This window comes from Habropoda laboriosa, unplaced genomic scaffold (assembly GCF_001263275.1).
Source record: "Habropoda laboriosa isolate 0110345459 unplaced genomic scaffold, ASM126327v1 scaffold9, whole genome shotgun sequence".
NCBI classification, from domain to species: Eukaryota; Metazoa; Arthropoda; class Insecta; order Hymenoptera; family Apidae; genus Habropoda; species Habropoda laboriosa.
The window spans coordinates 610,701-625,475 of NW_017100191.1; the positions used below are offsets into that span (position 1 = coordinate 610,701).

Below are 14,775 nucleotides of genomic sequence, written 5' to 3' on the forward strand. Positions count from 1 at the left end.
AAAAAAAAAGAATTATTTAAAAAATTGTTCAATTCATATATTAACTTGTTATATTATCATCAATCACCACATTAAAAACATTGAATGAAAATATATTAATGAATATACAAAACAAGAGGTTCCAGTTTGGTACTAAATAGAGTAGTTTATATATTACTTTAATAATTATTTTGAAGAAAAGAGTCTTACATTCTACTTAAAAAAGAAACTGAAATTCACATTAAATTTGTAGATTTTTAAAATGTCATAATGAGTTGGAATATGATACATTTTTCAAATATCACAGGTAAAATGGCGCCACAATATATTTGGAAATGTGTAGTATCAACTTTGGAATCATAGAACTAAATGCAGTGGTGTGGGAGGAGATTTTTATTACCGAGAAAATCGGTTCGCGAAGTCCAATGAATTTTATTCATGGAACTTTAGAAAGTGTTTGCACCTTTTCATAGACCCAATCATAAGTTTGACTTGCCAATGTTTGTGTGGTGTCAATAGCTTTTGAAGCATAATTTTGCAAACTTTCTGGACTTAATTTTCCGCTAAAAGAATAACAATATCATGAACCATAACTGGTTATATTTCACAAAAATTTTTCATACTTACACAAAAACATTTTTTTCAAGCCATCGAAGTGTTGCAATTGAATGTTCACACAGCTTCTCTACACATAAGTTTGAGTAAACCTTCACAAATTCTAAACTCTGGTTACTTCGTAATTTAACTTCATCCAATATCCCTGGAACATAATGCTCTATCTACAAAGCATACAAAGTATTCATATTATGCATACACACCTTACATCCAAATCATCAATACTTACTGTTTGTAAAACCAAAGGTCCTTTCTTTCCAGCATATTCTGCAACATTATCATAAACTTTAAGAGAAACATTTCTCACTATAAGGTAAACATCACCAGCCAATTTGATATAAGGTTTACATGCTTCCACAGTAACTTTATAATATTCTGGTGAAGTGGCTTCTATAAATTCAAGTGCTTTAGATGAATATCCTTGCACCACAATCCATGAATGTTGCCCATATGCAGACAATCCACTCTTTTTCAAGAACTTACCTGTGTGGGATTCTAAAGAGTTTCAATATTAATATAAAACTTATAATTGAGTGATATTTGAAATAAGATAAACAATTTTTTTATCTATTACCTTCGAAATTACCGTGTTGGTAAATATCATAACCAACAACGACACTAATAAAAAATAATAGCAAAATAATTCCCTTTTTCCATGGAAATTTCTTACTTGCAGAAGCTGTCATTTTCAATAATAATGCCTGGAATAAAGAATTGATAACATATTAAATTATCGTAGTAATTTATTGACAACGTAAAATACTGATAATATTCCTATTAGCAAGTCTAAAGGTCAACATGAATATCAGACAAACAATTCTGTCATTCATGGTTGTAAACGAATTATACACTTTTGATTTGAGAATACATACTTCTTACTCGTACCGTTGATGAAAAATAAAAATGTTTTCGAAACTAACTATCTTATGGTATTATGTTTAATATGTATTTTTTTATTACAAAAAAGTAATACGACGAATGATATTAATGTCGTCAGTAACGATGTCGAAGGGACAATGTGCGATCGATAGTCGTCTCCCGAAAAAACAAGCTTACCTAACCTAAGTTATATTTGGGATTTGAATTTATCGGCAACGATCGAGAGCTGCGTATTCAATTTTATCAAAATGTAAGTAAATTTGAGCAAAAGTTTCAAAAATTATTGCGAAAATTGTGGTAGTATTTAAATGTTGGTTTTCACGTGCAAACGTCGGCAATTAGCCAAAACACAATTTATACGTTACGTGGTTTTCCCACACTACGTGCCTTCGCGCATACGTAAAGTATACAATAATTCAAGCAGGGGTTACGCGGGTTATTTCAAAAAATTTTGCATAAATAGAACTTGTATCACGTGATATTAATGTTCGTATTTTACAATACTTTCATTTGACATTAAAATACTATTCTCACATGAATATTGATTGTATTTAATACACAAAGCTTAAAACGAAAGTTTAAACCTACCTTACATATTTTATTACAACTGTGAGAGAGATTCTCATCTTTACCTCTTTTCCACCTCTCATTAGTTGTCTGAAATACTATGCACGTTTCTTTTAAAAATTTTGTTTCCAATGTTGTGTGTAATGTACACCATTTGGTATCTAAAATATTAAGTGGTATTAAGTTTGAAAAGTACATTCATTATTTTAGAAAACCTAACCAATATGGCCTTACCAATGTATGTTAACATCAATTGAGATTGGTACAAATTTTTGGCATAAAGAGATATCCAGACAGAAAAACAAAGTGGGTCTGTAGCCAAACATTTTACAAGTGCTTTAATTAATTCATCCCTGTAGTTTGCATGTACTTTCTGTGTAACTTTTGTAACTAACATTTCAAACAGTTTCACATAACTTAAATTTTTGTTTTTAAAAAGTATTAACTATAAAAAAAACAAAAAAAAATGTATACTTGATTATTTTGGTTACTTAAATTTGTAATATTTGAATACTTACTCTTAATTTTTCAATGCTATTATTGATTTCTCTGCCTACACTGGCAGGAACATTATACTTTCCAGAACATGTATCTTCCACAATATCAAGATAAAATTCTGGTTTAAGATCATGAAAATTTTCATGTTCAAATACAAGATCATTCAAAATTTCTACTACATAACTACAATAACTTTTTGTTTCTAACATGGGAGACATTACTTCATGCCACACTTTTAAACCCACAGCCAAGTTTCTTCTACCAGCTTGAGATAAAGCCCATAGCAGAGATAAACCAATAGTTTTTCTATTTTGGTAAGAACTTTTTGCACGGATCAATTTGGGAATATTGGCCACTGTCATTTCAGGATTAGTGTGTGCTAAAAGTTGTAAAAATATTTTGTGACCCACAACAGGTGTTCCTTTAACCATATCAGTAGCCATTGTAGTTAGAGTGTTTTCATAAAAAAGTTGCGCTGTTTGTTTCCCTGCTACTTCAATGGCTTTTTCTAAGGTGGAAGAAATTGGTTTAGGTACTATACTTAATGGATAATCTTTAGGTTTTCCAGAGAAAACAGCATCTTCTTTATCAATAGGTATTTTTACATTGAGAAAGGCAGCAAGATCTTTTAACCAAATCAGTGGAGCCTCAGGAAATCTATTTTGACTAGTAGTCAAAACAATCTGAAGCTCATCTGCATCAATCTGTTACAAATGAAGTTTCATTATCAGTAAACTTACATGTAAATCACATAAAGGGTAAGTTTCAAATATACATGTATATGTACCGCATTTAATGCATCTTTTATAGACTTTGGAAGCTTTGCCTTAGGTTCTTCCTTCTTCTTCTCAGATTGTTGTTTTTGTTGTCTTTTTCTCTCTTCATTTTCTTTTATTTTGTTTTCCTTCTCCTTCGATGGTTTTTTATTTTCTTTATTATTATCCAAGTTATCATACAAAGTTTTCACTTGGTTCAAGGGAACTGAAACAAATAATTTCATGACAAAGATATTTTTATCTGTATACTGTAAATCTGTGTTAGACATTTTTTGACATGTATGCTGATAAGATTTGTATTGATATTTTATTTGAACAATAGTATTTACAAGTTAAAAAAAATTTTTGCTAACAATATCATATAAAAAGGTAAAAGTGAACAGAGGTTAAAAGAAAGCTCTTACGAAAATCTTCCACTTTTGGCGCATTTTCGATAAATTTCTTTTTTTCTGCCTTTGTGAGTTTATTGACTTTTCCATTGTTTTTATCCTTTTTATTTCTTCCAACTAATTCCCAGCCGCCGGATGACATAGTGTAATAAATGCAGTAAACAAACGGACACCTAACAATACTATCAAAAGGCACTGAAGTGTTTGTTGGCAAGTGTGTTGTTGGCTAAATATCGTACGTGGTCGCGCATGCGTAGCGAGGAGGTTGCCACGCGCTATTTTAGCATGAAAAGTTTTACAATCCTTTTATAGAAAAATAATAAACAATAATTAATTATACCTATTCAAAATTATTACGATTTAATAACAATAATTATTCGTTTAACTTTCTACTTTCACTTCCTAATAGATATTTAGGTATTATTAAATAGCTGTATGCAAATTGTTTGGCGTGCTATATATAACAAGGTAGAATTATTTGATAAAAAAATGCCAATAAGTTTATTTTGTAATTGTAAAGTATTTTACATTATAATTAGAAGTAAGAAGATGCAATCATTTACATGATATAAATCTCTACAAAAAACCTCTAAAAAAAATTTCTAATGGTCAAACCACAGACGAGATATAGGGTAGACCAATCATCTTATGGGACTTTTTGTCACACAATTTAAAATACCGACGTCTCCCGACGGTTGTCGCAATTGCGCAAAACGATCGATATTGATCGTGTGTACATTATTACTGTGTTGTCAATACACCCTTGGATCCCAAAACGCAAATGTGTGTGACTGAATCCATTCTGATTCATTCTAAGATTCGAAATTTTGTCTCCTTCATTATTTAAAATAACAAATGCCAAGTATTCTTGATTTCAATTCCTACCACTAATAGCGCAGTGATACAATACCAGTCCCAATCGATATAGTAGGATGGTGGTAACGGGGTTCTAGGACTAATGTGATCGTGTGACAAAAAAATACATTGGATGAGTGATCTACTCTATATCTCGTCTGTCGTGTACCATAGATGAGGTACAGGATAGACCTTGCACCTAATGTATTTTTGTGTCCAACGTTCTGAAATACCGATCGTGTAAAAAATCAGAGTTTTTGTTATGCCTTCTACGATATAAAGTGGTGAGTTTAGAAATTACATACAATCCAACCATCAAAGATGGTAAAGTCGACAGATATAAAAAATCCCCTTTTATTAAATTTGTATATAAAGATACATACATATGTATATTGGATTGCTTGGGTAGAACTGTTAACGATCTTTACATCAATTACGTTACTTTTTTATTTGTAATTTCATAGTTATGTTTAATTCCAATTCCAATCACTACTAATGTTGTAATCGTATTCTATGCTGAATCGTGTAGCGACACGAAAATGGTAAGGGTCTTCTCGGTCTATCGATGTAAAGATGCAAGGTCTATCCTATACGTCGTTTGTGCTTGTAGCTTTCTGTAGTCGAACAGTTACTTCACATCGATAATAAAACATTTATTGACAGTAGATAGTTTAATCGTGTTACAAATCAGCTGTCAGTAATACAATTTACATTAATTGCTGTTCAATTTTCTTTTCTTTCTATTTTTCCTTCATTCGATAAAGTAGTGTTCTATATGAAGAAGCAAATTCATGATAAAAAAGCTTTATTCATATGATTCTTTAATTGGTGCTGCGAAAATTCTAGTCGAATACGTGAAATGAAAACTAAAACAAAAATTATATCCTGTCTACATGCAAAACACCACACTTCGTAGGAAGTACCATAGACTTCTTATATCTTGTCTGTGCAAATACACAGTGATTTAGTACATAACATGTTAAGATCCGTAATTTAGAAACAGTGTGAGTGGCGTGATGTGTTCAGTGAGTAGTTGACCAATGTTTGTTTCGATATGGAGCTTCGTACAGCTTTAATAACTGCGCGGACTTCGAGCGAACAAGATGCGTCGAATGATTGCTGCAATTCTTCTGTTATGTTACTTGAGCTTCTCACCGACATGTCGAGCCTTCGACGTACAGGATTGTGGTAAGTTTTGATTTCACTATTTTCCATTATTGGATCAATCAACGTTTCATTCTGGTTTTGTATATTCACACAACGTGGAATTGTCGCGAAATACATAAAAAACGTAATGTCATATCCATGTTCTTTGAATGTTAAAGTGATTTATTTGTTTATCGATACTGTTCCAAATGTAATTAATATTTTATATATTTAATTAGTTAGACTTGAAAAAACTGAGACGATCTAATGATACTCTCAAAATTGCCACAATACAAATAAACTTGATAAAATACAAAGGATTTTGTTTTAAATGATTTATTGGAATATGAAGTAAAGCAATTATAATATACTAATTCTGTTATTTTAATATTTTAACAATAAGTATGTAAGTAAAAGAGAATTTCCTAATATATTTGGTCGGTTGAATTTTAATAATGTTTATTCATTACAATTAATACTATGCAATTGTTCATGAATGTAAAAATAAATTGGTTAATCTTATTTTGGAAAATATTGGTTACTGATAATAAACATACTAAAATATTGAATATTATACATAAAGTACATGTGTATTTCCGATAAACAGAGGCATGCACCGCGTATTGTGTGAGATAACAAACGAGCTTCCTTTGTTCTGTGCATTATAAAGCAAAAATATTGTAAATAGATTTGGAAGTTATTTGTTAAATTCTATATCATTTGAATCATCTAAAAACTGTTTATAATTTGCTCGAGATATATTATCAATTTATTTAAACATATATAAATTTAATTTTTTCTTTGTAATTTATGATTCATATTATAAATAAATGAAAAATTATTTTGTTAGAAAAACAAATTTTTGTTTAACTGAAACTGAAACTTAACTTGAAGACTTAATTATCGGTTAAGAAGTATACAATTGGTCTAATAGTAGGTAGTTTTAAAAATGACGGAAATTCTTGTCTGTACCAGAAATTCAAAGTCACGAGTTATGATAGTTACTAATCCTTTATAGTTGTGTCAGTGTAAAAAGTCATTTACATGGAAGATATGAATAGAGAATGACCATTTATTCAACTAATTGTGTCCCGATCGTAAATAAATGACCGATCGGGTCATTTTTTTTATGCCGAAGTAAATATAAGCAGAAAACTCTTATTACGAAATTTCACAGTAATATTTCAATATAGTATTATTTATATTCAATACATTTTTTTTTTTATACAGGCTCGAAAATTGGAAAATTTACATCTGTAACTCTGGGTTGTGATATGAAAAAAAGTATATGTGACTTAATACCAAATACAAATGCATCAATTGAAATAGATTTTACAGTTGGTTAGTATGTTCCTCTTAAACATGCTTTTTGTGCTTTTAAACATAAGACAGTCAAAAGAATTAAACATATTCTTACAGATAAAGACGTTTCAGCAGTTACTGCAGTAGTACATGGCATTATAATGGATGTTTCCATACCTTTCCCACTAGCAAATGCAAATGCTTGTGCAACTCCGACATCTGATGTTTCATGTCCTTTAGAAAAAGGTGGCTCATATCACTATAAAAATGTATTACCAGTGCACAAGAGTTATCCTAAGGTACTATAGAGTGATAACTAAGTATTAAGCTACATATCATATCATTATTTCTACAGACACATTATTAATTAATCGTTTCGATGTTTAAATTATAGTTAGCTGTTACTGTAAAATGGCAACTTAAGGATGAGAACAATGAAAACATTGTTTGTATACTGGTTCCAGCAAGAATAAAATAGGTAGTATTAATTGATCTCTTGCTATTCTATTTTTGACAACCTATGTATTTTACAAAAATTGTATGGAATAAATACAAAATTTACCATTAAAAAACTTAATTTTTCATATTTTATAATTTCGATAATCTTAATATACAGAATATACAAGAGTGTCATACAGTTTTTATTGAAAATAATACATTGGCAAAATAAATGTAGAATATTGTATTGTAGCAATAAATAATGGTGGGTTTAAAAATATTACCTGCATTTCTTTTTTATGTATGTAACACGTTATGAATAACTTAAATGCTGAATAAATAAAAAAATAAAATTAGCGATTTCGTTTATATTATAAAATTGTTTACAATTTATGCGTTATTATAAATTAGTGTGTGTTGTAGTTTAAATTTTGGCAAAACTTTTGAAGTTATAGTGCCATGCTTACATAGATAAACAATTAGTTTAGCTAATATGTATAAGGTCATATTGCAATAAATTTTTAATTCTTATGTATCATATTCGAAATTAAATAATATAACATGTGATTTTACTATGCACCTATATATTTAGGTATTTTTTAGAACGCGACGACGTAAAAAACGTTGCTTTCCGTGAAGTTTATTTTTCCTTATCCAATTTAAGATAATTCTTTTGGTAACTTCAGCATTTGCTAGAAAAATATCAACTGTCCATTGTATCACATTTATCCTCTGTTCTTTCAGTATCCATTTGATGGATAGTTCTTTTAGTTCGTTGTCCCATTAAACTTTGTTGACCATTTTTTAATGTTTTCTGTGCCTTATAGATTGGTTCATATTCTCTTAGTTGTGCCATGAAACCTTCATTAGGATTTATACAAAACCTTCTTTGTTGTAGTACTGCATATGCATTTCTAAAAGAAACATGTATATTTTTGTAAACAGCTTTTTTTTAAAATAAATCATAATATACTATTTAAAAAAATATTTACACTTGGGAGAGTCCGTATGTTTCCATAACATATGCTACAACTAATGCTGCAGATCTTGATATACCAGCATTACCATGTACCAAGACTTGACCACCTGAATTCAAACCCTCATCAATAAATGCTTTCACCTTTTGAAAGTGTTGAATAATATTTTCTGTTGCTGTGTCAGCAATATTTAAAACAAGATACCTGTAACATTCCTCATTAGTATAGATTGTTGGAAAGACACACTGATCTAGATAAAATGATCATTTTAGAACAATTGCACTTCCATAAATTTATTATGTATCATTTTATCTGGATTCTATTAATAAGTTTTATATTTAATACTTGAATTTGTCAGGAAAATTGGGCTTTATAAGATTTGCTTCTATGTCCTGTCTAACACATACTATATGTGTTATGCCATGTTCTGATAAAGATTGTAATTTTGATCGACTAGCTGCACTGTATGGGCCAAGATACAATCCAGGTACCACTTCCTAATACAAAGTAACTGTTAATTTAAATCATATACTGTTCAAACATCTCTTAGTTGTATATGTATATTTAATATACCTGCATTTGCCTTCTCATTGTATAAGTCCATTCTTTTGGGCCTTCCATAGAGATAGGTATACTTGGATAGTCATCAGACCCATTGTCACTAGTGCTTTCCTACAAAACATTATTATTTCAGCCTTTGAGTGTAATTGGATGCATTTATCAACGTGCCACGAAGTACAATAAATTAAATAGTTTGAGGGAATAGGATAATTTTGTTAATAAATTAAAAAGAAATAAGTTCTTATAAATGTTATTTACTTCAAACACAGCACAAATGTTAATGCAGAATTTTAAATCATAAGAAATATAAAATATATAAAACATCATACAATCTCAGTACTAATTTTGATGGTTTTGTATATAAACCAATAGAATAAGGGTACAAATATATAGCTATGTATTTGGAATTACGCATAAAAAAAAGTATGTCACAATGACAAATAATATAACCTAAAATTCGAAGAATACATTTTTTATAGCGTAGTAAAGTCAATTTTCTGTGCCGCGTACCTCGTCCTGGTGAGATCCATTACTGTCTCGAGACAGCATACCACTAATTTTACCTGTTTAAACGTGTGAAAACGACAAATTTACACGAGAAAATAGGAAATACGATATTCTTTTTCCCGCGGTCACGATATTGTTTTTTGATGTGTCGGCCATTTGTAGCATAGTAAGGTACCAAAGCGCTCCCTAACGTAGAGTATCCAAATTACATTATTAATATATTTATCTTATCTTTTATATTACTTTTAACCACTTTTACATGTTTTAAAAAGAAAAGTAATTATTTACTAAAGTTTCTCAGTTAACAATTTTTCTTACGTAATAAAAGAAGGTTGCATGCAAAAACACTTCAAAATGAGAAAAGAAAAAAGCTTTTAACGATTATCAAGCGCAAAATATCATTTCGGTATTCAAAACTTTTTCTCGATATGTACCAGATTAATTGTTTTATATTACATAATTGCTCCACGGAAATTCAGTTCAATCAAAACGATAAATCCTCCTACTTCGGTGCTCATTCGAACGTTAAATTGGTTTCAGTCTATTATTTACAGTCTAAATTGGTCTATTAATTTGTCCAAAAGTTTTCCAATGTTGCAGTAAACGAATACCGATTAAAATCATAGAAGAAGTAACGCCAGTTACAATATCATCGAGCGAATTGCATAGCAGCGAGATTTCCCGTTGCAGAAAAAAAAGGAAAAGGGAAATGATATGCTTTCGGCCATGAGCCAAGCGATGCAATCTAGTTACGAACTGTTTAATACAAGATTCTACGAGGCACCGATTCTCGGTTGCGGTAACCGACGCGTATTTTCTTCCGGGACGTAATACACTTTTCTGTATCTATCGCTACGCTTTCGCGATGAAAGTCCATGCACGGTCGCGGCATCAGCCTGAAATCCTCTATGTATGCGTGCTTGATACGCGTCTTACCGGAACACTTGATAGATTTCGCAGACGCGTCGATGCGTAGGCCCGGGTTTCCGTAGAAAATCGCTATTTTCCACGGTTGCTATTACGTTAACCGTGTGCGTAAATCTTGATTAGCATCGCGTGCAGATCTTTGCCTTTCGCGGCTTCGGCCTATCATTATTTCGTAACGTCACGTCGTAGAATTACGATTGAATTAACGAATAGAGTGAACCTTTTATAATGTACATCTATATACGCTTTAATCTAACGCCTCAAGTGTCATCCTGAACCGGATGTACTCAACGTGATCGTTTCTTCTTAAACTCGAAGTTTCAAATATCAATTACCGGACGGAACGTGTTTTTTTTTTTTCTTTTCCTTCTTTTAAAGTAGCTGCCATGGAAAATTGGAAACAATCCTCTTACGTACGTCGTAAGGAGTGTTTAGTTTTTTAATTTTAGAGTGGCGTAATAATGGACATTATTAGCATTCAGTTTGAAAATTGCAAATTTGTGGCGCTCTCAAATGCAGACCATTGCCCGCGTCACTGTTGCCTGGATACTTCTGTCAATTGTACTTTCCTTCGGGTAATAATTTATAGGATCAACTTGACCTCGATCTTAAGCTCAAGAATAGCACTGTTCCACGCGTGTCTATCGTTTCTTGTCATAGCGCAGGCTGACTGAATAAGGTAAGAAAATTACTGTAACAAGATCCATTTTCACAGTCAACGCAATATTAGAAGATTTAATTGTCGACAGGCTACGAATACGAGAAATAAATTCCTCGAAGGAGGTGTATATAGTACACTCAGAAATGTCTCTGTACAGAATCAGAACTTATTCGGAGAAGCTAGCGAATCGATAATATTTACGTTATTTTATTCAGAAAGTAAAATCATTTACATTCATTTGTCAAGGATTAAACTAAGGGAAAAGAATGGTGTAACGGAAACGAGATGAAAAAGAATTTCCGTACAGTGTCTAAGAATTCAGGAAAATGTCCGTAATCGTGTCTTCGAAGGCGAATACAAGCTAGTTTCTTGTTTATAAGTAAGTAATGGAAAATATCTGTTTACATTTATATCTACTTGTTTAATTATTAACGAACGAATGTAAATGATTCTTTTTTCTTTTTTCTTTTTGTACTAATATTAGATTGTTGCATATTAAATGGCCGATTTCACAACTGCGTAATAACACTTTTTAGGCATCAATTTAAATCTAGAAGTTGCTAAACTTAACGAAATCAAAGCTTAAAGTTAACTGAAACCATCTGCTGTTTAATAGTGAAATAGAAACGAAGAGGTTTCCAAGATAACCTTGTTTTACGATGATCAAGGCGTATCGAAACCAGAACTGGGTAAAATTTAGAGAAAAAATATTTGAAATGCTATTTTAAATAATGAATGCTACGTATATGGCTCAGATAAAATGCTACTTTAAATAGGAAGCGAAATTTCGGCAAACGGAGTACATATTTCTATTCTAACAATCTCGAGCGTAAAATGAAATATCTTCACCTTGTATCTCAAATGTATGCAGATACTTCAAATATTTCTTCACAATGAGAATAAATTGAAAAAGGGAACGATATAACACAGTAAATAAGCAAATTTTATTTTTAGTCCAAGCACGATTATTCGCATGTAACAAAATCTGTACTTTTCGTCGCTTAGGCTACTCGCTTAATTACGAATTACGACTAAATTGAAAGTAAATTAAGATAAATCAAATATTCCAAAATAAAGCTTGATTGTTTTCAATATCCTTCAAATAAAATACCATTTCTAAATATCGTTTCGAACAGTTACTGTGACAAATGAACTTTTCGAAACGGTAGATCATGAAAACTGCAGACGGTCATCTCATCTGCAACAGCTTAATAGTTAATGTTCGTTTAAATATTATTTGTCTGTACTACTTTCTCTGTGTACAATTGTACAATGCAAAATATATTCTAACGAGGTATACGGAAACGTTTTTCTACTGCGTGCGTATAACAGTTTCCACAGAAATGGGTGGGCATTACGAAACGAGATTAAACGCATTAATTCTCCAAGCAAACGAATGCATATCTGTTTAATGACTTTATTGTTTGAAATGTTCTTCAATCGGGATCTATTCAGCTTATATGTACAATATAACTTTCGCCTTCCTCCTCTAGTTCTCAACACTTTTTCGACTGAACTTTCTCGTTTCAAGCTATAATACCGACATACACTGCCGTTCATAAGTATTAGGACACCCATTATATTCATACGCGAAGTATTATATCGTTGGTTTGCCAGAGGAGTGACACAACTGACAAAAACACATTTTTCAGGGAACCATTTTGAAACCTTCTTTATATGGTAGAAATTATTATTAATTACTCGACTAGTTGGTAATGAAAAAATGTTTCTTCTTTTACAATTTAGCTAATAGCGTGTGGGTTTCGGGGGTCTCGAATAAAATATTGTTCATTATGTATTGGTCACTGTTAAAAAAGAAAAGAGGATTAAAACAGCCCTATTTTGAATTGTGTCATTATTCTTGTTAAGTGCTATAATTCTCATTTTCATTTTAGCGATGTTCTTTCAGGTAAAAATCATCCACTTTTACAGTTATTTTTTGCAGATATCTGAAAATTAACGAATTTTTCTAGCAAACCGACGATATGTAGGGGGAGTTCCCTTAACGCCGGAGGGCACCTAATATCGGACATTAGTTATATCTGCATTAATTGAAACGCTACCGAGCCGTTATTCTGCGTATCTCCTAGAGGAGACAAAAGGAATAAAAGTAAGTTTTCTACGTGTTTCAGTCGCGTGTGCACAGGTAGAGAGTTTTATTTAAGAAAAACCTCAAGCGTCCGGTGCTAGGGGAACTCCCCCTACATACTTGATGTACTACGAGATTTCAGGCTGAATCGTTTGTTTTCGATCTTAATGCGTAATTTCATAATGACTGTTTAGGTTTGCTTCACAGCCAGTAAGTGTCCTGACACTTACGAACGGGAGTGTACATGTACTTTGTCATGTGTTAAAAATTGTTTCATTTTAAAAGATAACAGCTACACTGAGAACATCTGCCGAGGAATTATAAATTGCAGACGGTCTAAAATTATGAATGAAAAAATAAAATGTTAAATGAAAAGTTTGTTTAACCCTTAACTCAATAACCTAGGTATCCTTTTGTATAATTCTCACTTAAAATATTTGATCTTCCAGGTAAAAGATTGAAATATCCGTGCTTATTCGTGTTTGCCTCAAGTTTAGAATTTTCTTATCAGAAAACTACTAAAATTGGACGATAAAGTAGTTCGTGTTTGCCTCAAGTTTAGAATTTTCTTATCAGAAAATTACTAAAATTGGACGATAAAGTAGACGACAATTCTGGTTATTGATATAAGGGTTAAAGCAGTACTATCCAGTAGGGTGATTGAAACTTCGTCATAACTAAAAACTTGTTTCATTTTAAAAAATAACAGCCATACCGTGAACATCCTTTGAGCAATTATAAATTCTAGACGATCGAAAGTTATGAATGAAAAGTTTGTTCAAAGCAGCATCTAGTAGGATCACATCGTCACTGGTATGGCTGTATGTGTCCTAAAACTTATGAACGGGAGTGTACTTACATAAACAGATACCTATCTTACAAAAGAGACGAACTCTGAACTCTTCCGAATCGAAACCCTCGTTCGATTTAGCATCACGTTCCGTTAAACAGGGGTTGCTGGTGCTCAGATCTCTTCCGTAACACGGTTGCTGCCACCGTGGTCTGTATAATTAAATAATTAACCAGGCAACAGCCGGCGGCATAGCCCTGCCACATAGAAGTTTACTTACTTTCTAAGCTCGTTCGCGTGTTCGGTTCCCGCAGATATGGGAATCTGTGTTGCCCCCGGGGCATCTGCACCAAGATTGTTGCAATCGCCATCCTTGGCTCGCGAATCTGGAGCACTTGACTCGGGTTGGACACACTGAACTACCGATCACCGTATTTCACGTGCTTAATCCCCGATGGTCCAGTGTCTTCTGCGTTCCATTTTATTCTCCTTCCTTATGGAGATCGACGTTAGATCACTTCAAGCCGAACAAAGTTCTCCCGTTAACGAATTTTTCAATTTTCAGTTTTTCAACTCTTCAATTCTTCAATTTTTCAATTTTTCCTTTTCCGACCCTGCAATCCTTCAATTCTTCAATTTTTCAATTTTTCAAGGGTTGAAAAACTTTGATTTTCTGTTCTCTTCATTTGTCAGTTAAGTGTCGAATTGGTGGTGGTTAATACAGCGCGCGAGGTTCCTATCTAGGTTCTCCAATACTCCGCGTTTAGGAATGTAGAAGAACTGGGAATCGCGTTTTGCTATTCCTCGAATCAAGTTATG

General features: G+C 32.0%; 3 protein-coding genes across 3 annotated transcripts; 1 reads left to right on the plus strand and 2 right to left on the minus strand.

Moving 5' to 3' along the window:
- Positions 1-259: 259 nt before the first annotated feature.
- On the minus strand, positions 260-3,921 carry LOC108580340 (transmembrane protein 214-A). The gene is made up of 10 exons (XM_017944072.1): positions 3,719-3,921; positions 3,326-3,519; positions 2,559-3,242; positions 2,275-2,485; positions 2,062-2,201; positions 1,169-1,295; positions 1,078-1,089; positions 824-984; positions 607-758; positions 260-542 (listed from the first exon to the last, which is right to left on the minus strand). The coding sequence occupies exons 1-10, from the start codon at positions 3,843-3,845 to the stop codon at positions 416-418; spliced, it is 1,935 nt and encodes a 644-aa protein (XP_017799561.1). The 5' UTR covers positions 3,846-3,921; the 3' UTR covers positions 260-415.
- Positions 3,922-5,652: 1,731 nt separating this feature from the next.
- Positions 5,653-7,519, plus strand: LOC108580376 (protein NPC2 homolog). Its single transcript, XM_017944111.1, has 4 exons — positions 5,653-5,746; positions 6,935-7,045; positions 7,124-7,305; positions 7,401-7,519. Exons 1-4 carry the CDS (start codon positions 5,662-5,664, stop codon positions 7,482-7,484), a joined length of 462 nt encoding a protein of 153 aa, XP_017799600.1. The 5' UTR covers positions 5,653-5,661; the 3' UTR covers positions 7,485-7,519.
- A 628-nt stretch (positions 7,520-8,147) lies between these two features.
- Positions 8,148-9,637, minus strand: LOC108580383 (serine/threonine/tyrosine-interacting protein-like). Its single transcript, XM_017944119.1, has 5 exons — positions 9,493-9,637; positions 8,995-9,093; positions 8,767-8,918; positions 8,437-8,625; positions 8,148-8,358 (listed from the first exon to the last, which is right to left on the minus strand). The coding sequence occupies exons 1-5, from the start codon at positions 9,529-9,531 to the stop codon at positions 8,148-8,150; spliced, it is 690 nt and encodes a 229-aa protein (XP_017799608.1). The 5' UTR covers positions 9,532-9,637.
- Between the last annotated feature and the right edge of the window lie 5,138 nt (positions 9,638-14,775).

Excerpts from the sequence above, each read along its gene's own strand:
- LOC108580383 (XM_017944119.1), bottom strand. The coding sequence starts at position 9,531 with ATGCTGTCTCGAGACAGTAATGGATCTCACCAGGACGAG. Across the intron at positions 8,919-8,994 it reads CAATGAGAAGGCAAATGCAG|GAAGTGGTACCTGGATTGTA; the intron begins GTATATTAAATA and ends ACTTTGTATTAG. Across the intron at positions 8,359-8,436 it reads ACATACGGACTCTCCCAAGT|AAATGCATATGCAGTACTAC; the intron begins GTAAATATTTTT and ends TGTTTCTTTTAG.
- LOC108580376 (XM_017944111.1), top strand. The coding sequence starts at position 5,662 with ATGCGTCGAATGATTGCTGCAATTCTTCTGTTATGTTACTTGAGCTTC. Across the intron at positions 7,046-7,123 it reads TGAAATAGATTTTACAGTTG|ATAAAGACGTTTCAGCAGTT; the intron begins GTTAGTATGTTC and ends ATATTCTTACAG. Across the intron at positions 7,306-7,400 it reads TGCACAAGAGTTATCCTAAG|TTAGCTGTTACTGTAAAATG; the intron begins GTACTATAGAGT and ends TTTAAATTATAG.
- LOC108580340 (XM_017944072.1), bottom strand. The coding sequence starts at position 3,845 with ATGTCATCCGGCGGCTGGGAATTAGTTGGAAGAAATAAAAAGGATAAA. Across the intron at positions 1,296-2,061 it reads GTTGTAATAAAATATGTAAG|GCATTATTATTGAAAATGAC; the intron begins GTAGGTTTAAAC and ends TCTTTATTCCAG. Across the intron at positions 543-606 it reads CTTGAAAAAAATGTTTTTGT|CGGAAAATTAAGTCCAGAAA; the intron begins GTAAGTATGAAA and ends TTATTCTTTTAG.